Source organism: Oxyura jamaicensis, chromosome 20 (assembly GCF_011077185.1).
Source record: "Oxyura jamaicensis isolate SHBP4307 breed ruddy duck chromosome 20, BPBGC_Ojam_1.0, whole genome shotgun sequence".
NCBI classification, from domain to species: domain Eukaryota; kingdom Metazoa; phylum Chordata; class Aves; order Anseriformes; family Anatidae; genus Oxyura; species Oxyura jamaicensis.
In genome coordinates this window covers 8183251-8206252 of record NC_048912.1, presented here as the reverse complement: position 1 = coordinate 8206252, position 23002 = coordinate 8183251, and the positions used below count along the sequence as shown (strand labels likewise).

Sequence of the window (23002 nt, the reverse complement as noted above, 5' to 3'; positions counted from 1 at the left end):
TGGAGCAAATCTGTGCCATGCCATTTTTCCACCAGCACCTAGTCCAGCCAGGGTTATGTGTAGTGATACATCAGGGGGGAAATTTGCAGTTCTCCACAGAATTGATGGAGACTCTTACTGGGCACTCTACAGAGCAGATTGAGTACATAATTGATGATATAGTGCTCTCTGCCATGCTCTGCAATATTTGAAATATTAGTGCTAGCGTGTGATTATTGTGATGCATCTTCTTGAGTGCAACTATGCTAAAACGATTTATCTATTAACTTGTATACCTACATTTGCTTTGTGCCATTGAAAGACTGAAGTTTTAAACTTTCCATAAGAATCCTACTGAGATTATATCAGCCATTGGACTTCATTTGGAGGATTCTTCCATGTATTGCCCCAAATAAAACAAAATTCCCTCTGATAATAAACTTCTCTCCTTTGACATCAGAAGAGAAACTAGCTTTCCTTATAGCTAAAGATGAGAAATCGTTTACATAGAAATCAACATATAGGTAAAAATCCTCAAACAGACAGGTTTCTGAGATTGTCGTGTTTGTATTATGGAAAGATTGCATACAGAGTTAGGCTCCCCATTTTGTGCCATTCAAAATATTCCTTATAGCGTTCTTCCCAAGCATGCAATTCATTCATGTCATATAAATGTGGTTTTGTCTGTATTATAGCAAAGCTGCATCTTTGGTTTTTTCCCCCACTCTGTTGGTATGCCTACAGTGACAACAAATGCTTACCCCTCCCTGGCTTTGAGCTGGCGAGGAGATCCCACACCATGACCCAAGTCTTGTTTTTTGCTTACCTGCTTTTCTCCTCAAATGTGTTGCTCTCCCCCATGAAGGCAGCTTTACAGAAAGCAACTGCCTTTGGATTGAAATGAGATCTGAATGATTTCCAGATGGTAATTTTTGTGATCAGTATTTTTTTTTCTTTCCTTTTTTTCCCCTAAAGCATTTACTGGCTATTTTTGTGCAATCCTCTGTTTATTTATATGTGTGCTGTGGTATATAGTGAAGTCAGTGATTTTTCTTTTCCTTTTTTACTTTACATTATTCTATCTTTAAAATATTTATGCAGCAATTTGTCTCAAATACCTAAGGGATTATTGTTTGTTTGTTTATTTTACTATAGCATGATAACTAATCCTTCCAACATTATTGTTTAAATTCTTTTTTCTTTCTTGTGGTGTCTTAAGTAGAGAATTACAGTGGGTTCAGAAATCAGATATGCTTTGCTGCATTGAGGAAATCTCGTCTGTAGGTCTTAGATATACAAATATTGTTTAGACGTGCTCTAGTATGTCATGCTAGATGGTACAATATGCAGAATCAGCACAAGTCAAGTCCTTGAGAAGAGAGTGATGCTGTTAAATAACATTCCCTGTAGGGGAATGGCTTTGGACTCCTGTTAAAGCCAGCCTTTGAAATTCTATATCAATAAAATATTACCATGGCAGGGAAGGTCAGTTTATGAAATGAGTACAAAAACTTGTATTCTCTTTACTTTAACAGCAAGGGTAATTTCTACCAGTTGGCATAGGATTCATTTCCTGTAACAGAAAGCAGGATTTCCTAAATTTGTTTCCTGTGCACACTGCTATTTAGAAGACTTGAAGTATCTTTATTCAGATATCAGTTACAGCCTTGGGGCTCTGCAAGCGTGTCAGTTGTAGCCATACAGTAACTAACAGGGGAAATGAAATAGATATAATCTGATCAGAGATAAGAGTGCCTGAGATTCCTGGGCAAACAGTCTTTAACCCTGACAGCCCACCACAGCTGCCAGGACATGAAAGGGTGCTCCGATCAATGGGTTTCTGCCTGTTGTCTGTGTGCCTAGGCAACCCTAAATGGGACATTTGTAGAGCAGCTCATAGCACAGAAGGATCAATTTGTCCCTTTGGAATGAAATTTATTAGTCGATATCCACTTCGGTGATGGCTTGGGTAATTTAATTGTCAGAAAGAGCAAAGTTGAGGGGATAGTACGGCAGGCTCCTGTAGCTGCTCTGCTCTGTAAAGCACAGATCTGTGTATGACCTTTCCAGGACAGAGCTACAAACTCACAGAGTGCTCTCAGGAACCTTGCTGACTTCTCCTCATCAGTCAGCATGGGCTCATGAAAAGGTGTATGAGTGGTTTCCATCCTGGTTAAAGCTGCCAACGTATCTTTGCATCTTCCATGTTTCGCATCTTTTTGTTGTGACTGGGAGCCTTCCAGTTACCGATTTATGGGGCGTGGAGTAAAGTTCTTCTGTGCCATGCTGCTCTGGAAGCACATTGCCTGGCCAGGTGCCCTGGCCCTGCAGGAGATCTGGTGGCCTGTTGTCCTTGGTGTCATCCCGCGGTGTTCAGGACCAATCACGTTGTGCTTTGTGGTGAATGGGGATGGTAATTTCAGTGCTTGTAGTGGCTCTGATGGGAACACTTCAAAATGATATCACTTTTCCTCTCTGGTAATTCACGAAGCATTGCAGAGGCTGGGAGGTGGCAAGTTAAAAGAAATCAACCCCAGTTCCCAGTGCTGAATGGGGGCTTCACCTGGAGGGCCATTGAGGGCTGAAAGAAGTAGTGTTCCTGGGCCCAGCAGCAAGGGAGAGGGGGGATTTCTGTCATTACTCTTCCCCTTCTGTGGACATGCCTTTTTGTGGCCATCTGAAATGAGTGGCAGCACACAATGAAATGCAGTTAGTTTGCGGTACGATGTGCACAGCGTAGCAGGTATCCTCTGCTGCTCTTCCAGTTGCTACTGTGTGCCGGGCTTTTCTTTCAGGAGGTTTGAATGCTTCCTGACATAGAATTGAAATGAGATGCTGGCAGGGAAAGAGAGATCTGTGAAAGAAAGTAGCAATGGGGATGCTTTAATAGCCTGAGGTGGGAGCAGAGCTTTATGTCTTCAGGCAGTTGCAGCTCTCCAACATGGGCAGATGAGCATCTAGTGCTGTGTACACCAAGCAAGTCCTTGTGTAACATCACACTGTGGAAAATATTCTCAATCATTATTAACCAGAGTTTTAGAAACCTGAGCTCAATCTGCTCTGGGAGGTAGTTAGGAGGATTATCCAACTGCACACTTTAATGCACTAAGGATGTCTTGAAGAAACTTTTGAAAAGAATCTTGAAAGATCCTTTGATTTGTTGTAACCTTTGTGAATGAGCCTGCAAAAACTTGCTAATATTAAAACAAATATTGATTTAAAGGCCTTTAAAGACAAAGCCAACTCAGCATTTTTTTTTTCATCTGATGATTTAAGACTACCTTAAGAAAGAAAACGGTTTATTTTAGGTTGTTTTTTAAACGTAATTGTGGATGAAAGGGAGCCGAGATCATAAAAGATTGTCTGATTAGACCAATTGTATCAACTTTCCTAGTAAAACCTTGACTTGATGCAAGTATTTATAGATTTCATTTTTATCTGTATCTAGTGTATGTGATTTCCCAAAATAAATCCCACTTTTATGTAAGGTATTTGTGGTAATAGGCAGTAAAAGCAGAACCTGAAATGCCCAAGGAATAATTAACCTTCAAGTCAGCAGCAACCATGTGCCCTACGTTCTCACACTTTTGAGAATGTCACTGTAAAATACTTCTAGTATTTTGTATTTGTTTGGGGAAAGTATCCCTTGATCCTTCCTGGAGGCACGTGATATATGGGCTTATGTCAGCTGCTGCTCCCATCCGTTACTGCCAGGACAGCTTCTAGAGCTAAACGCCTCTATCTCAGCAGCATCACTCCTAGATGGCTCTGTCAGCTGAGGTGGGGAGACGGGGGCAGCGCTGGGGGAGCAAAATGAAGTCTTTGGTCTTCTGTTGTGACTTGGTTGTAATTTAGTGAATGCTTGTAAGGAAATCAATGTTGCAGGTGCTCAAATACTGAAAGCAACAGTCAAAATGATAGTTGTATAAGCTCAATTAAATGAGGACTTCTGTGTGTTGAATTCTTTTTTTTTAATTATTTTAATTAAATTTAATTAAATAATTTTAATGTGGGGGAAAGGAGCTCTGCTAACAAGTGCCTGCGAGTCAGCCTTCAGCTGCCTTGCTGCTCAGTACAGAGATTGCAAATTGCTGATGAACTGTTACTACCAGAGTACAACACAGAGCTCATTTTCCTTTTTTTTTTTTTTTTTAATGTGAATTTTTAATGATCTCTTTGTTAGCATTTCAGGCTTTGATATTGTAAATCCAGGGTGAAAGCATCATTTTGAATTCTTGATTTTATAAACAGCAAGTTGTGAAACAACACATTCAGAAAGTCAGGTGTTTGTAAACAGATTTTACTAATGGGCCCCTGCAGAGGTTTCGGCGCCCTGGAGCTGGGCCGAGGGTACCGGTGCCCCCATTTGCTGAATGTTTTCCTTCTGGAAACTGCAGCCAGAGGCAGAGAGCCTGTGGTCGCCTCCTGCTAAGGGCCTAGGAAGGCTTTGCAGCTGACTCAGGAGCTGGCCTGCCCAAACCACAAAATTACTTAGTAAATGCTCAGTGTCAGGAAAAGTCCATTATATTGAGCCATATCAGAGCACCTGTGTAGAAAATGTATCATTAACATTAGGTGTAGATCTCAGCAGCCTGATCCACAGCCCATCAGTTTTTCTGGAAAGCTTGGGCTCCGCTTCCGTGCCAGACACAGAACCACGGTTAGGGTGCTAGGCCCGGGCTGGCACTTCCCTTTTTGCCTCTGCGAGCGGGAACGGTTTTAATTCATGATAAAGCATAAGTTTCGGAGCAGACTACAACCTGCTGTGCCTTTCCTCTCAGGTGGCCCTGGTGCAGTGGACCGAGAGCGTGGGCCTAACGCTGGTGGGCAGAGACCAGTCCTCCATGCAGCTGAGGACACCAGGCGGCCACATCCTGAACTTCAGCATCCTCCAGATCTTCCCCTTCACTTACGAGAGCAAGCGCATGGGGATAATCGTCCGGGTAAGTGGCTTCAGGTACACGCTTCTGTCTTTGTGACTCTCTTGTGAATGTAACGTGGAAGGTACAAAACATTTGTTCTCAGGAGTGGTGTTCCTCCTCAGGCCGTAAACTGGTTCTGTGTATTGAGCTACTAGCATCTCGCTGCTGGGTTAGTTTGGTGATGTATCATTTTCCTTCATCTTCAATGTATTTAACTTTAGTCCCTCATTCAAACTGACAGGAAAAGGGAGGAGTGAGCTGAAGCTTCAGGCATTGTGTTCGTGTGTCCTCCATGGCTCCATCTGCCCCTGGATTCTCCTTCCTGCTCATGTTTTTAATTTCTATCATGGACTTCAGCCATGGGTCCAGCTTGTGCTCGGTCTCCGCAGCAGTTGTGGTGGTACAACAGGGGGAAATAGAGACAGCAGCAACTGGGAAGGAGTTTGGGGAGGGAATTGTGGACTGATGCCACAGCGAAACAACTTCAGCAGACTGCTAGTGGTAGTGTGGTGCTGCCCTGATCTCTGCCAGGCACTGAAACTCTGTCAGACACCGTGGAAGTACAAGACTGCTGGAGAGGGCACTTGCTGTAGATGCAGGGAATGGTGGAAGGTCTTCTGAGGTGTTTAACATCTCAAAGCCATGCTGAGAATGTTGCATCATGAGCAGAGTTTGAAAATAGCTGCATTAAGGTAAAAGGGTACATCCATGCATGCAGATAATTTTATCAGCAGGGGCAGGCACTGCACTGGCTAAATATGTGCCCAGCTGAAATTGTGCACTTTGGGATTCTGTCTGCAAATGCAATAGAAGATCACACTTCCAGAAGTTAATTACCTTGAAAATGAAAGAATAAGAAAGCGTGGATGTTTTAAAAACCATAGAAATGAGTTATCACCATTATCATCATTAGTTTTCCAGATAGTGCTAGGGAATCGATGTTAGAAAAATAAATCAACCCAGCTGAAGCAAGGCACTTCCATTTTCCTGCAAAGCAAACAAGGTGAAGCAGTTTGAATATTTCTTTTGGAGATAATTAAAACATTGCTGTTATTTTTTACTGAAAGTACAGACATCTAATTGGTACCAGGAATTTAAAACATGAATAGGAAACCCATAATCCAGGGCAAGATATGATTTGCTGTATCATTGCATGGGATCTGCAGCCTTGTTATTTAGGGTGGGGAGAATGGGTAAGATTGATCCATTGCCTCCTTTTGCTTTGTACTAAAGCTAGGTTGCTGCATATTTATTTGGGGGTATCTGGAAAGAGGGTGTAAGATTATCTTCTGCCTGATATATTTTAAGCTACAACAGTAGGTGGAAAAGTAGTGTACATGGGCCTCTTCTATAGCAGATTTATTTGGCCTGCTTCATTGGCTGATATTTGGAGGCCTCACAAATTTGAACTTCTCTGGATGTGTGGCAGAGCACAGCCCGTCAGAAACAACATAATGAAGGAATAATGTCACGGAGAACTTCAAATCTCTCAGTAATAGGAATATTGGTGATAAAATGGAACTGTAATATGTGCACACAATAGCTTTTGCAAACCCATGCATGACAATCTGTGTTTCATACAGATTGGAATTCATTAAAGCTCATGTAAATGGCTGTATTTGCATTATTCCAGCTGAGTATTTTGGACCTGGATCTCCTGTTACTCAAGGAATTGCTTTTAAATGCCAGATCGCAGGCCTTAGTGCAGTGGCACAAATACGTATTTCAAGTTGTTCCAGGCTTTGGAATATTAAAACTTGCCTGAGGGCAGGAATGCTGGCTGAAATGGGTTGATAGGCTGAGGTTGTACAAAGTAATCAGTGTGTTAAATCTGTGAGTCTAGAGACCTGACTGTGTTTGAACATGGAGTCCACAAATGTGTCCTGCTGCATGGCATGATAGCTGCAGCAAGTATAGCATGTGTACCTTTAACTACAGCATGCATAATTTCTTCAGGTGGATTTTTTTTTTTTTTTGAAAGTGATGTGGAGCCTTCAGGCAACCTTTTTGAGTCCTAAAAGAAAAAGATGAGCAATAAAAGATGGAGGAATAAACAACCTCTCCCCACCATTGCTTATGGTACATTTTTTTGAGATACTGTTTTATCAAAAGATTAAGAAGTGGGCTAACCATCAGAACAAGAGAATGCTTCTTTTAAATTGTGTGCTCAGCAGAGCAACAAATGCTCTGAAATTCTTTCTTATCTAACAAAAAGTAGAAAAGTATCTAAGTAGAAAGGAGGTCTTTTTCCCCCCTTTATGTATGATAAAATGACAAGATGCAAGGCAGTGATTTGAAGCTTGTGCTTTTTAAAACAACCATTAGCTACATTCCTCCCATTTAGAAAGAAAAAGTTTCCTATTGTGCATTTCTGTATTTAATGTAGTACTGCTGAAGAAAATGGCAAAACTCCCACTGGTGGTCAGTGGGAGCAATATCAGGCCCAGATCCTAAGTCTGTAAGACAGGTTTGTGTTGCTAATAAAAGCACTGCCTCCTCCATCATGCTTGGTAGCTAAGTATCTTTATTTTGCAGCTGGTGAGCTGCTGCTAAGCCACTGTACAGCCTCCTGTACACCCTATGCGGAGCCAGGTTTTGAGTAGCAGATGCTTGCTGCCTGGGTGTTACCTTAGCACGTTCCTCTATACTCCAAAATATTATCTTCCAGCAGGGTTTGCATTTGCATTAAAAAACAGTTTAAAAATCAGTAACTGTCAAATAAAATGTTGTTTTATTGAACATGCATGTATGCAGGTGTAGGCAGTCAAGTTAGTTTTGATCCACAACTTGCAAAGGTGGTTGGTTACCTCTTCAGCAGATCTTCTAAAACTGTGCTGCTTGTCCAAAGATCAGAAGAAAGGGAAGGGAAAGTAACATAAAATGTCCAGAAGACAACAGAAGCAGTGTGCAAGAGGGGAGATGAGAGTAGCTGTAGAATGAAACCATACTCAGAAATGCAGTGAGTAGAATTAAAATGGTAATATTTTCTGCTCAGCCATACAGATGTTGCCCATTCTTAGAAAAAGCCATTTTTCCAGCTAGCAGGAGCCATTGTGATTGTCTTGCCAGCATAATCTGGGTATAGCATTTCAGCAAGTGATGCATGCATCAAGCTCAGCAATGCTGTTACCAAACTCTTTGGCAGGGATGCCTGTCTCCCCTGCTGGTCCAGTCCTCTCTGGCTCTCATAAAAAGATCTCCTTCAACACACAACTTTTAGTAAATAAAATAGTAGTTAATATTGAAAACAAGTAGCAGATGTTGCCTCATTCAGGATATTTTTGCAATATCTGCTAGTTATATGTGATCAAACTGTCATCTCTGTAGCTGATTATTTCAGTTCTAAGAAGTCCCATTCTAACAAAGCAGCCACTCTTTACAGTACTGTTTACTTACTTATCTTCTTGAAAAGAGGCCTGTTTGTTTGACCACAACATTTTCCATTCTTCTTTCTCTTTGCTTTTTTCCCCTTACCCATGTGGAATGGTCTTTGTTGTGAAGTGAAGATAGTGCTATTGTCATATCTGGAATTGAGAGAAGCCTTTGAACTGTGGCCAGAATCAGACCACGGTGGAAAAAGATGCCTCTCCAAAACAATATAACTGGCAAATCTTTGTGTAGATTTATAGTGTGATCTTACCATAATATGAGAACGCACTAACCTCCTACTGAACTTGGTGAGAGGAAATGACTAATGCAAGGAGATAGCTGATACAGTATTTATATTGGACAAAAACTCTAAACTATCTTAAGCCAGTTCTGCAGCACGGGAAGTAGAGTCCTTATGCAGTTTCCTACAGAGATGTTGTTAGACACTTTTTAATCAAATAATTTAATAGATAAACCCTTACCTTTTGCCAGTGCCAAAAGTGTTATGTTTTATTTAAGAAGATACTGTTTGTTTTGGTAGTTGCACGCATTCTGCTTCGGAGGAGGTGGGATGTGTGGGTATCAGTATGCGAAGGCTAAACCTTTCAGGGCTTTGAAAAACATTCTTAGGCCTAATCATGAGAATCTTACCTGTGAAGATCTTTGAGCTTGGCAAAAATGTTCGGTAAAGGATCTTCATTATCCTTGGCCACTTCTTAATTGCCCTAGCCAAGACACTTATTTCTCTTCCTTGGATTTTTAGTATCTGCATCAGGTGCTGTTTTTTCTTGCTGTGCAAGTAAACTTTTTTGCCACAGGACGTCAGGCTTTTAATCTATTGACTTGTACTCCTCATGTGTGAGAGCTATCACCACTAGTTTCTGTAATGGCAGAACAGATTGGCACCTATATTAAATAGTGTAAAAACTAAACAGTGTTCATTGTGATTTTCTTTTGTTTCTCTTTTTACCTAAAGTATTTCTTCCCCTTTGTTCATGGCTGTCTATTTCCAGACCTTTCTAGACTTTCTGCTCTTGCGTGTTAAGTTTATTTTCTTCCTATCCCTGGTGGCTTTCTTCGTTTACAGAGCAGTTTGTTCCTTACTCATTGTTTTGTCTCCTTTGAGGAAATTGCCAGGGTTTCCATTAGCTTGTAATACTAATAGCTGTGACCTCCTTAGGTATCTGCCTGGTTAGAAGGGATTTTTTAATTTGTGGTAATGTAAATATGCTTTGCTTGCAGCCTACAAATTACTTGTATCAGATAAGGCAAGCAGCAATCTAACCTTTCTGCAGCAAGCATAAAGTTTAATTATGCTTATGTTGTATAATGTAACAGGGTAAATTAAAGTGACTTTTACTCTGTTAATTTTTGTGCATCTGTTTTATTGTTTCGGGTAAGTATGAAGCAGGTTTTCAGGGTGAGGGCTAGAGGTTATTCCAAAGGCACACTGTTGGGATTGAGAGGTGGCTGCACGGGGATCACATGTTGCTGATTTAGAAGCTGATCATACTTGTCTAAATTCCTGCTGCAAGTAACTGAACTGTAATTGAATAGGCATCTCCTTCTGGCCCTGAGACAAGATGCTGGGCCAGATGGACCTTCAGCCTGACCCTGTGCAGACATTTTTGTGACTGTTGTGTAAAAACCTCCTCACTTAGCTTGCTGAGACCACTCCAAATGTGCTAGTATTGGCCCAACTTTAACTCCTCTGCTTCTCAACTTCAGGATGAATCAACAGGAGAGATCACCTTCTATATGAAGGGCGCTGACGTGGTGATGGCTGGGATTGTGCAGTACAACGACTGGCTGGAAGAAGAGGTATGGGGCGGTCTCTCTTGCTACTGAGGGTTCCTCCTGTGAGTGCTTTTGCCCTTCCAGGGCAAAACCTGACAAAGCTTCTGCTGTCAGTGTGACAAAATGGACAGAAGTGCTAAAACACCTCCAGGCCAAAAGATCATGCATTATGGCAATCCACTAGGTTAGTCTTCAGCTTTGTTACTTCAGCAGTAACAAGGAATTCAGGTGGCAAGTTCAGCATATTTAGTGCAGAATAATTTCTAAAAATAAAATGGATTTTGCTGCAGATGGATTGCCATTCAAGACCACCTAATTTCTCATGGGCTTGATCCTGTGTCTGGATTTAATTTAGACTGAAAGGTCTGATTTCAAAACTCCATTTGGCAGTTTTGTACTTGGATGTGTTTGTCAGGTTAGCAGTAATGTTGACACAGAGTTCAGAGCAGTAGCTTCATTTACAGGTATTCTTCAGCCCCACACCCCAGAGTTCGTAGGAATAATGGATTGGTCTTATTTTAAAGAGTTTCTTTTTTCTTATTTTAAAGAGAATCTTTGTGGCCAAAGATTCCAAGTCCTTAAATCAAAGGCTTGTGTCCTTTTACATAGAGATGGAGAAAATGAAATCAATGGGGCTGTTTTTGCCGTGTTGATATGGCAGAGGGGACAGTTTTGTTTCTGATCACTGGGATAGATTACAAACCATTGCAGATCTTTTTTCCTCTCCAGTTTATCATGCACTTTATCAGATGTTATAGACCTGCTGGGGTTGCTCAAATGGGACGGTTATTTTCTTAACCTGCTATCTTGCATTGCAATCTCTGAAATGCTATGCATAAATCATCTTACTTGAGATGCAGTTTATGGTTTACAATGTGATACTTCTTTCCAGTGTGGTAACATGGCTAGGGAAGGCCTGAGGGTTCTCGTTGTAGCCAAGAAGTCTCTGACAGAAGAGCAGTATCAAGACTTTGAAGTAAGTTCTTTGATTGTTTTTTTTTGCTTTGTTTTTAAACAAATAATCACTGAAGTGATTCTCACAGACCTCTAATGATAATGCCGCCTCTCATCTCCGTACTCCTTCTGTTAGAATTGCCATTTTTCAGTGTCTTGCTGTTCTTTTAATCAAAGTGCCTTTTAAAGTGATATGTAGGAAACTGGATCCCATCCAGGACTCTCCAAAACAGTTCCTGAATCCTGCCTTCTAATCTTCTGTGGTTATAAATTTTGCAAATATCCATCATTCATTAGATAAGTTGTGTTTGTTTGAGGCAATGTATTGGCTTTTAATTTTCAATGTTGCATTCTGTAATCCAGGGAAACTACAAACATCCCAAATGTAACGCAGCCAGGCTTCATGGAAACACAAGCTTCTTGCATGGGTCTGAATGAGATGGGTCTTAGATGGGTCTCTGCACACAGTGCTAACTTTTGTACCCCAGTCAGGCAAAACGTGAAGTAAAACGGGTTAAATGCAGAGGTGAGATGGTGGGAATGTTTAGGATTCTTTGTGGCCCTTGTTTGGAGATGTGTTAGTCACAAAAGCAGTGGTTGAACCTGTGGTGTGATGGCATCGTTCCCAGGCTTTTGTGTGTGTGCCACACGGTGTGCTGTGCCGCCTGGCTGGCATGGGACAGGGGCAGAATGACAAAAACTTCCTGAAACATTTTCTGGCCCATTCTGTAACAGCACCTTACGCTCATGGGCCATTACAGGTGACACCTCTGAATGACAGTCAACAGATAGTTTTGGGGATTCATGCTGGCTAACCCTGTATTGCACAGAAATGCAAGTGGACCATTCACGTGGCTGTGGCTACCTCTGCTCTGTCCTCAGGCACGCTACGTGCAGGCGAAGCTGAGCGTGCACGACCGCTCCCTGAAGGTGGCCACGGTCATTGAGAGCCTGGAGATGGAGATGGAGCTGCTGTGTCTCACTGGTGTGGAGGATCAGCTGCAGGCAGACGTCAGGCCCACTCTGGAGACCCTGAGAAATGCTGGCATTAAGGTTTGCCTAATTTAATATTATCCCTGGCATGTACACCTAGGCTCTCAGGAGTCTACTGTCCTACAGGCAGAAAATGATGGTTTGGGGCCCTGTCAAATAAATGTTCAGGTGTCCTTCAGGGGCAAGAACAGTGAGGCTGGCTGATGCATTTGAGCCCAACTTGGGTTAAAAACATGTGGGAAGTGTTAAAAGTTAACTGAACACGAGAGCATGTCATCTTCTGTGCTTTTCTTTCCCTGGCCTGTTCTGGCTCCTTCCGCCGAGAAACCGGGTGCCTGTGCAGGAGGGGAGCTGGAGGAGACTTTGGGGGTTGCATGAAACAACAGGGCTGTTTTGGGGTTTAGTGGGTGGCATTGGCAGTAGGGTGATGGTTGGACCAAATGATCTTGAAGGTCTCTTCCAACCGTTATGGTTATTCTATGGCACACGGTGGAGCTGGGGTGAAGCGCTCGGCTGTGGAGGTCAATGCTTCGCAGGGGCCACTAGAGGGTGCCTGAGCCAAGAGAATGAGAGGCTGGAAATCCTTCCATTTTTGGGGCTCCTGCCTCTGAGACGCAGGCACTTATGGCCCCAGCTGTGCTTGGCAGAGAAGGATTCCTGCTCAGTTTTCCTCTCTGAGAACTTGTCATTCAGATTCTGGACTTGCAAAAGGGAAAAAATAAAAAGACTAAACCTTCAGATTTGGGCAGTAAAAGCAGATAAAACTTCTGCTTGTGGCTTCTCTGCTTTAAATATGAGAGTGAGCAAACTATTGAGCTGTGCTGTAAATCCAAAAGCAGGGCTGTGTGTTGGAGTTTAAATAAGAGTCGGAATTCCAGACTTAGGACAGTCTTCCAGAATTGTTTTCTGTTTGGAGCCATCCCTTTAAACAACAGGATCTTGAGCTACGAAGTGAGATGAGCAGGATAAAACAGTCACTCTGCAGTGCTGTGGCTTTATCTGATATAGATCTGGCCAGTAACTCCGGAGCAGTTTAATTTTGTCTTCTCACCTTGGCTGCAGTGGGTGTTGTGGTGCAGCGTGCAACGCAGGGCTGTGCTTCTGCCCACTTGTCATGGCGGTACGTTCGTTAGGGTATGGCATGCAAAACCAAATCAGAACTGAAGGCAGTCTTGTAATTCATTACAGGGACCATCTTGTTAAGATCAAATCATTTTCCAACCTCAGATTATTAAATAAATGAGTCCCTGTGCATTTTTAAAAAAGTTTGGTTAAATTTTCTTGGGCGTTGTCTTGAAAGGATAAAAACACCGAAACACCAAGGGGGGGGGGAAGTTGGGGGATAGAGAAAAAAAGATATATTTACAGTATTGAGGGAATTCCCTGCCAGATTATATTATTGCTGCTGAATATTGCTGCTGACATTACTTTCAAATGCCCCCCCACCAGCAGAAAATAAAAAGAGCAGTGTATGTGTGTATATATTAAAAAAAAAAAAAAAAGACTAACACAAAACCAACTCAGTCTGTTCCAGACGCACACATCAGCAGTGAGCTAACCCCAGTTGCATCATCCACATTTGAGGCAGGGCCATGAGGGATATTTCTGCAGCGAGGCCTGCTTATTTCAGCGTACAAGAAATAGCTGGGGTGGGACACATTAACACACGCATACACATTCTTTAGCTTGCATTTTGTGGGTTTTATCAGCAGAATCTTGAAATATTGCAGGTGGAAAAATGTTATTCAGCTTGTAACCTCTTTTGCAATTCAGCCTATTTAAAAGCTTTGCTTTTTTTTTTTATCCATGAGAATTTTCTTTTACATATTAAAATAGGGCTTTTTTTGAAAAATAATTTTTGTATATATATCCTAATAGTCCCTTTCTGTGCCTGAACTGGTAGGTGGTACTTTTAGATGTCTTGCAGACGTGGCTGTTAAGTTTTGTATTTAATGTATTAAATACTTGGTTTTTAGGTGTGGATGCTGACAGGAGATAAGCTAGAGACAGCCACGTGTACAGCGAAGAACGCTCATTTGGTGACGCGGACACAGGACATCCATATATTCAGACTAGTGAGTAATACTCATGTACTCCACTCAAGACCTGTTCAGGTCACCAAATTCCAGGACAGGAGGGGTGCTGAGATCAGAGCTCTGTTCCAGCAGCAGACCCAGACTATTTATGTTTTTCTGACCCAGCTTTCTATCCCTTTGAGGTTTTGTTTATCAGTGTGCTGCCTGTCCATATTGCTTTTGCTCCCTTTGAGACTTGTTTGTTTGTTTTCACCCCATCAAACCAAACTTTTCCTCCCTGCCATGTTTTTCTCCAGGTGACTAACCGTGGAGAAGCCCATCTCGAGCTGAATGCCTTCCGCCGGAAACATGACTGCGCACTTGTTATTTCTGGCGACTCACTGGAGGTAGGCTGCGAGCTCCCTGGGCTGCTCAGGAGCAGCCCCAACACCCTGTGGCTGATTTCTGAGTTGTAAAGAAACATAGCACAAACGTAGTGATTGATGCTTGTGATCTCTGTAAATTAGGTGTGTCTGAAATACTATGAGTATGAGTTCATGGAGCTGGCTTGCCAGTGCCCTGCCGTTGTCTGCTGCAGATGTGCTCCAACGCAGAAAGCCCAGATCGTGCGTTTGCTGCAGGAAAGGACTGGCAAGCTCACCTGTGCCGTAGGTAAGGGACTTGAGAGAAACTTGAAAAACAGTTTTGCCTCCCTTTTAGTCTGCTCAACCTCTTGTTCATACATTATACAAAGAGTCTAAGATTTTGTGTCTGTGGGGACATCTGTGGCTGGTATGAAAAGACTGAAAAGTGTTTTAAGCATGTGAACTGTTGCTTTTCTTTAAAAGCCTGACTTATGTCAGCTTCATGCTGCAAGGACCCAGAGGCTGAAGTCAGAAAAGTGTGTTTTGGCTATGCAGCTGTACAATAAGAAATCTGTTATACCTGTTTCAGAAGCAGCGACCGCTCTGGTTAGGGTTGAGTGGCCATGTAGGATGGAGTCTTTTTTTTAATGTGAACAGTTCTGTGTCATCCTGTAACATCTGGAAATGCTGAGCTAAGGAACAGGCTATTTGTTTTTTTCTGGGGGGAGAATGATTGGCAAAATCAAGTTTTGCATATGGAAACTCATAAATATTTGGGGTGGTACCTTTGCAGAACAGAGTTTGAACTTTGCCAGATACAGTGCTATTGTTAATGGGAGCTTTATTTAATCATTGTATGTAAAATGATACACCCACCAGTCAGATTAACTGATCAGTGGCCTTGAATTCATACAGGTCTATTAAAACAAACAAACAAAAACCAAACACACACACACACACGCACACACACACACAAAATCAAACCACTTCTTTAAGAATTCAAATTCCCAATTTCTGTTTAAATTCCTGCTTTTGTTAATAGGGTTCAGTGTTTCTTCCAATATTACAGCCTGACCCAGATGCCTTTGGTTAGGTTGCATGTTGCATCTGTTGCTTAACTACCAATGTCATTCATCTGTGCTGTGACCTGCAGGTGATGGAGGGAATGATGTTAGCATGATTCAAGAGGCCGACTGTGGTGTCGGAGTTGAAGGAAAGGTGAGATTCTAATGCTTAATAAAACTTCCTATGGCAATTCAGAAACTAGTTAGCAAGTAGCTCTTAAGTGAATCCTCAGAAATTTGTGCAGGAAAATGAGAGGCTTCCACAAGAATAATCATCCAACCAAAAATGAAGTGACAAATAGTTTTAGTAGAGTTGAAGTTTCTAATTTGATTCTTGGGAGATTCCTTGAACTTGAACCACCATGGTTAATTTGGGGTTTTTAATCATGTGTTGGTGCTCCAAATGCTGGGGTTATGATTGCTCTTAGAATTAAAAATGGGTTATATTTTATCTGCAGAGTGTTTATTATTTTAGAAAGCGAACTCCAGGTTAGAGCTCTAGTTCCTCCATGTGGAGTTGTTTTGAGTGAAAGGACTGAATTTAATGGGGGTGGAAAGACTCTGCTTGCAGCATGCCAAAACATTAAAATTGAGTGAACTGTTGAGACTGAAAATTTGTGTTCAAAACTGACCTGGTATAAAATGAGTGTCACGTTAACATGCATGTTGAGAATCATAGTCCAGACGGTTGCTTAGAATCAGAGGCCAGGGTTCAAATGGGAATTGTTTTCATATTTTTGTTCTTTAAGCTAAGGCTATGGTGGAAGGCAGAAATGCTGAGGTAATACTCTTCCCCACCTAATGTATTGCAAATTTTTGTGGAAATTCTTTTGTGATAACTAATAAATAATATATATATATTATTTTTTTTTTCCAATAATAAAATGATCTCCCTATAATTTTTCTTGCTATTGTACATAGGAAGGCAAACAAGCATCACTTGCAGCAGATTTCTCTATCACTCAGTTTAAACATCTGGGTCGTTTGCTGATGGTGCATGGACGGAACAGCTACAAGCGGTCAGCAGCTCTCAGTCAGTTTGTAATCCACAGGAGCTTGTGCATCAGTACAATGCAGGTCAGTGGGCTGGTGTGTGGGCTTTTCCATTGAAGAGGTAGGAAAAAAAAATCAAAAAGCAAAGGTTCTGCTTTTCAGTTTGCACACAGCTATTTCTTCTGAAAATTTTCTTGGGTTGCAACTTCAGATGGTTACTTTGTTATGAAAACACACAAGCTCCTGGTATTGGATGAAGATCAGCAAGTTTTCCAAAACTGGACAAACAATATTCTGCCTTAGGAAACACTGCTGTGGTACAGTATGGCATTGCTGTTTTTAGTAATGCCATTAAGTACTGAAAATCTGAAGGAGAACAATATTCTGCTGAGTAAGTGCACTTATTTTCAGGTGTGTTTTAGGTAAGGACTTCAAATAGTGGGACTATAGTTAAACATCTGGCTGAGGACCTGGCTCAGAACCTGATGAGGTTCCCGAAAGCTTGGTCCGATGTGGTGCAGAGTGTTCCCAGGGGGCTGCTGAAGCACATATTAACCTTCCCAAGTGCTCAGCAGCTTGCTAACAGCAATGTGGAGGCAGTCTGTTCCTCTTTGTTCCAAAGAGAACCTTAGAAACAGATTTAGTAGTCTCAAAATTTATGTTGCTCGTGTGTGCAGAGCCCCAGTGTAACAAAAATGCAATTGCCAGTTGACAGGGAAAGCTGAAAGAGATTTTAAGAGTTCGTAATCCATATTCTGTTCTTAGCTGTGGTGACTTGAGTGAAAGTTGCAGTGAAGGATGGAGGTTGCCCTTTGGGACTTGTATTTCCACGCTGTAGAGTATAATTGCATTCCTTAGAAATACTAAAGCTTTTTAGTAAAGCACTTGATATTTTTCAGAAGGCTCATTTTTCCTTTCCACCCTTTTAGAATAAATGTGTTGAAGAGGGATAACTGGAGACAAAAGGTTCAAACTCAAGAGGATGGTCTAGCTTCCCCTGCAGCAGAGGCAACCTAAGAGACATCCCAAGCTAAAAACAAGATCAGAAAACAAACCCATGATTTCTGTAACTGACAAAAATTTTTACATTGTGAAGGCATAATCCAGGGAATGAGGCATAAATAAGTGTGCACCTGTCCTTCACAACGTCTGGATGGCTTTGATCAAAAGAGTGGGCTTTGAAGGAAACTCTTTATGCTCTTTTCTGTGGAATTATATTACAAAAAAAAAATCCAAGTCCAGTTCTTCAGTGTTTGCTCTTAAGCATAGTTTTCACCTAAGCTCTGCGTAGGAATAAAACGGTTGATATTACATTCTTCTTAGTTTCAGGAATTTGGAGAACCCACTGAAAGTACTTTCCAGTTTAAACAGGATATATTTTTAAGCTGTTACATTAACTGCATTATTTAATGCCTGAAAAGTTTCTATTATCTTTTCTAGGCTGTTTTCTCATCCGTATTTTACTTTGCTTCAGTTCCTCTCTACCAAGGCTTTCTCATCATTGGGTAAGAGCTCACTTTTTTATTAATAGTGTGGAAAACATATGCATAATGATAGATTTGGGCTAATTAACATGCAAGGCATGCACATCTCTGCTCTGCATATTTCACAACACTGCTTCAGAAGGCAGGTGTGATCTGTGTCCCTCTGTGCTGAACAAAGCCACCGAGGCAGTGCAATCACGTCTAGAAGCCTTTCCAGAAGGAGAATGTATCAAATTCAGAATATCAGAAGGTTACAGCAATCCATATTCCAGGAGGAGCTCCTTCGATCCTGGTAAAAGTAGAAAGACAGTCATGGTGCTCCGGTGGCTGTGCAGCAATGAGAGCCAGTGCCCAAGTCCTGACAGTGTCATTTTAAAGGGACAACACAAAGTCTTCAATGGGAAGAATCAGCTGATACAGTAAACTGAGAGGTGCCAGTAAAATATACTGGTATTGCACTTGCAGTCCCATGACTCTATAAGCTATCCATTATGTATTAAAAAACAAACATCAAGTCCATCTCCACTCCCTTCTGGTGCAAACAGGACTCAGCCCAAACTGTGGAGTGGAATTTAGGGTGGGGACAGGTCTGTCCTTGGCTCCATTAATAAAACCTATAACACCAGTTGCAGTACTTGAAACGGTCATCTAGCTATGAATGTTTCTAATCAAAAGCTATTCAGAAAGCAAATCCTGCAGGTTTTTCCTACATGCAAAACTCTAGTGTGTTCCATTCGCAAGTTTTTATAATACAGACATTATTTAGTACTTTGAGTTTACTGTACTGTATTTTCTTGAAGGTTACCATTTTTGTTTGGTCATCTAGATCTTAGATAATTTTTTGGTCTTTAACCTTCTTCGCAGGTACTCCACAATTTACACAATGTTTCCAGTGTTTTCCCTAGTCCTGGACAAGGATGTTAAATCTGAAGTTGCGATGTTGTACCCAGAACTCTACAAAGATCTTCTTAAGGTGTGGGAGACTCTTGTTTGTCTGTTTTGGTTTCAGGCAAAATCCCTGTTTTGATTAGAAACTCTCTAAATATTTTAAATCAAATGTATTTTTAGTAGATACAGAACTCATCGTTGGACATATCATATATTTTCAAGCAAAATTGTTTTAAAGGCAAATTTTAATTAACGGATATAACCAGATTTCCGTGCAATTTGCTATTGAATGCTGCACAAAATGCAACTTATTAAAAATGGCTGGGAAATAATAGTTGCATTCTGCAGGAAATTCAAAGTGTTTAATATTACTGATTTGTTCCAAAATAAAGGGAGAAGAGAAATTGTCAGGGAATTTGCACTCTCCTGAAGCCAGAAAAGGGGGTGGGGGTCATAGGGGTAATTTTATTACGCCTATTAATTTCATGAGGGAAGGAGGTTATCACATAGATGATCCATAAGGCAAATTTCCATTCAAGAAACTAATGGGATCATCTAAAAGTTTGGTTGCTGTGCCTTTTGTTGTTGCCTGAGCATGAAAGACAGAGTTCCTTCTCCTTAGACAAAGGAAACTTTATTTGATACTTACCATAGAAATATCGGGAAGGTAAATCTTGTCTTTGGTTCCCTTTTTTTCTTTTCTGGAAAATTTTTTGAATAACTGGGTATGTGGACTGGGAACATCTTTCTTAATTGAAGGAAAGGATGGACTGAGTCTTCAACAGATCCTTTCCCTCAAGGATTTCTGTTAAACAGATACTCTCAGAAGCAAAGCCTGTTTTTCCAACAGTCTGAATAAGTCTCCATCTGGTTTCACTTGTATGTTGTCTCTGATGTCATAAACCACTAATTCTCCAACCATCCTTAGGCCTGGTCTAAACATAGGTTTTTTTGTACTGGTATAGCTGTGTTGGCTGAATAAGCTTTTTTTTTTTTTTTTTTTTTTTTAAACCTATCTGCCTTCAATACGATGTGATTTGTGTGTGTATAGAAATATAATATTAATATATACATATATTTGTGTATACACACATCTTATATTTCACAGTACAGTGACTAAACTCATGAGACATCTTTGCATTGAATTAATTGTGTGTGCAGTAAGGAAGAGAAGGAAGAGGTACTGTGCAAGCAGTGAGCGTCCACAGTCCCAGGCGTCCTCTGCACATCATGAAAAATGAGAATAAAGAGACAGTACCTCAGGGTTGTTTGGTTTGGTTTGGTTTCGTTCCAAATCACCTTCAAATTCCTTTTTATTAATTGGTGGGTTGACCTGTAAGTGAATGTTCATAAAAGAAAACCCTAACAGAGCTTTGTCTTTTTTTTTCATTCCCCCTTTTAGGGACGACCATTGTCATACAAAACATTTTTGATATGGGTCTTAATAAGCATCTATCAAGGTAAGAAATCAGCTTCTGCTTGTGCCTTTACAAGTTTTGATGAGTACTGAATATCTAATTGTTTATACTGTGAGAAGCTAAAGAATTGAATTTAGCAATGGATCCTTAGGTTATTGAATCAATATTTCTTGCTTTTTGTCTCATAAAATTTTGGTAGCATTCCCAAACCAAGAAACAATTTAAAGCTAAATATTGGCAGCAACTGGTCAACAATGTCATAGTGGTGTGATGTTGAAGTTCAAAGCATTGTGCCTTTTTCCATTGGGACAACTCTTTGTGATTTTGTGCCTTTTGGTGCTGTAATTGTTCCATCTGTATAGTAGAGCTGGAGACTCTTCCTTTGTTTTGAAAAAGTTTTCCAAATGTATGGGTTATGCTGGTTAGTCAGTATGCAAAACAGAATCTGTGGATTAGTGTATTTTAACTAAACCCTGTTTATTATTAGTGGCAATAGTTCTGGTTACTTCATAGCCATTTGTAATTAAGGATTAGAGTAGAGCTCAAGGTCTTGATCATATCACATACGCTCTACTACTAAGAGAGTTGTACAAATGCCTTAATTACAATGCATCCATTTTAAAAAAGTGGATGTGGTGATTGGGGTATATGACTCTAAGAAGTCCTTTTCTTTCAATTTGTCTTTTTTTTAAAAAAAGTTAAGTAACCTCAAACTCCAATACTTTAACTGTTAATCAGGGAATCATGGAAAACGTGTACATAATGCTGAGCTATAAAGCTAAAAATGGTAACATGATCCTGTGACAAAATGTCTTGTTTTCCAAAACTCCTTTATCAACAACAGTCAGCATAAATGTGCCAAAATAAGCAGCTAGTTCTTACTGATTTAAATGATGTTACCATCCTCTGTAGGGAGTGAAGCCAAGAATACAAAAGCTCTCTTAGCATTATCTTCTGAAATCTAATACAGTAGAACCCTTTGACAGGGCGAATGGTCTTCTGTTGCTGTATAAATATGATGGCAAAGCCAAGGCATTTATAGAAAACTCACAAGTGGTGGAAAGCTACAGCCAGAGGGTGATGCATTGAGGGAAAGATTTATCCTTGAGCTAAGACCACTATCTCGTTACAATATTTGGTTAAAGTGACTTCACTTCTGATGTGTTAAATAACTAAAAAACATCAGGCCAAACAATTGGACTAGTTGCTAGCAGAGATGAGCCTAACCAAAAACTTGAGCAGCCCTAAATTTTGGAAAGTTCACAGCTGGATTTGAACTCTGTGGCTCAAGCTCTAGTCACTTGCAGGTTTTCCCTTCCGAAACTAGCCTAATGTGATGGATGTTGGTGCAGATTACTCATGCTGCTAACATGAGTTATTTATGCAGGTGGCTGTGCAGGGTGTTTTGAGCATTCCCTGGCTTATAGCTAGAATAGAAGCACACAACAATACATCATTAATGGTGTGCTTTAATGTGCTCTTCTTTAGGCGAAAGTGTCAAGGGGAGAGAACTTGGCCAAAGTGCAAAAGAGAAGCTAACTTGTATCAACTGAGCTTCACAACACTGTACTTCCATCTGGGCACTGAGACAATGCAGTGGGGTTTAGAAGTATTTGATATCTTTAAGTTTCTGCGTAGTGACCAGCTGCTTTTCTGGAAGGATAGTGTTTCATGATGCTAGAAGTCACCAGCTGCCAAAATAGTGTGCGTTAATTTCCTATTTCCATGTGTCTGTGAATATGATAGACTATCATAAAAGTCTGGACACCTCTGCAGTAACTTTTCCTTGTCTTATCAGTTGTCTCCTAAATAGTAACTGAGTCATTGTCATTACATTTAACAGGTTTCATGACTATGTTTCAGCCGTTCCAAGACCTAGCAGTGGGTGTTAGAGCTTCAACTGGAGTTTAAAAAAATAGCCAAATTGCTCTACTCTTTTGCAGGTAGCATCATTATGTATGGAGCACTCCTCCTTTTTGAATCTGAATTTGTCCACATTGTCGCCATTTCCTTCACGTCTTTGATTCTCACCGAATTGCTGATGGTAGCATTGACAATCCAGACGTGGCACTGGCTCATGATAGTGGCTGAGCTGCTTAGTCTCTCCTGCTACATAGCTTCCCTGGTCTTCTTACATGAGTTTATTGGTAAGGTTAAATGCCTTTTTTCACCAACCAGTTGCTTCATGACCTGGATAGTAACAGGACTGTAAGGACATGAACTCAGTTTAAAGGCTGTTGAGGAACTTAACATGATTATAATGACAGTGGTTCTGACCAGAACAAGCTCTCTTTGATTTTTGAAGAATATTTTATGGTTCCTTCTAATAGCAAAACACTAGAGGAGATAAAGGTAAGGTAGTCAGTAAGCTTTGTGCTGCTCAGTGATCTCATCTTTGCTTTCAGAGCTCCACTGCATATCACCTGTCATGTGCAATAGTGGTCTTTTATTTCTGTGTGGGAACTGAACTTGAAACTAAAAATGTTATCCTCTGTTGTTGGTTTGAAAGATGCCATCTTCTAACTGGATGAAGTAAAGTTATCCAATTTTATCTGCTTCAATGGGAGCTTTTCTCTTGTGTTTTTTGTTGTTGTTTAGTTCACTTGCTCTTTTTTTTAAAAAAAAAAAATTACCTGGAAGACAGCTAATCGTTTTAGTTTCCCTGGATGAAGGGAAAAAGGCGAGGAATTCTAAATTTCCAGATTTCCTCTGGTAGTTGTCTATTTGCAAGTATCAGGTCCATACGTTTTGATCCAGGGTT

General features: G+C 40.8%; 1 protein-coding gene across 1 annotated transcript in view; it reads left to right on the top strand.

Annotated features, from left to right (window-relative positions):
* ATP9A (ATPase phospholipid transporting 9A (putative)) overlaps window positions 1–23002 on the top strand; it is a 61016-nt gene that overhangs the window by 32787 nt on the left and 5227 nt on the right. Inside the window, exons 15-27 of the mRNA XM_035343738.1 lie at window positions 4761–4922; window positions 9999–10091; window positions 10960–11043; window positions 11904–12074; window positions 13991–14089; window positions 14347–14436; window positions 14557–14701; window positions 15548–15612; window positions 16380–16535; window positions 17892–17956; window positions 18800–18908; window positions 20226–20283; window positions 22185–22388. Coding sequence (XP_035199629.1) covers window positions 4761–4922; window positions 9999–10091; window positions 10960–11043; window positions 11904–12074; window positions 13991–14089; window positions 14347–14436; window positions 14557–14701; window positions 15548–15612; window positions 16380–16535; window positions 17892–17956; window positions 18800–18908; window positions 20226–20283; window positions 22185–22388 — 1501 coding nt within the window. The remainder of the gene's footprint in view (window positions 1–4760; window positions 4923–9998; window positions 10092–10959; window positions 11044–11903; window positions 12075–13990; window positions 14090–14346; window positions 14437–14556; window positions 14702–15547; window positions 15613–16379; window positions 16536–17891; window positions 17957–18799; window positions 18909–20225; window positions 20284–22184; window positions 22389–23002) is intronic.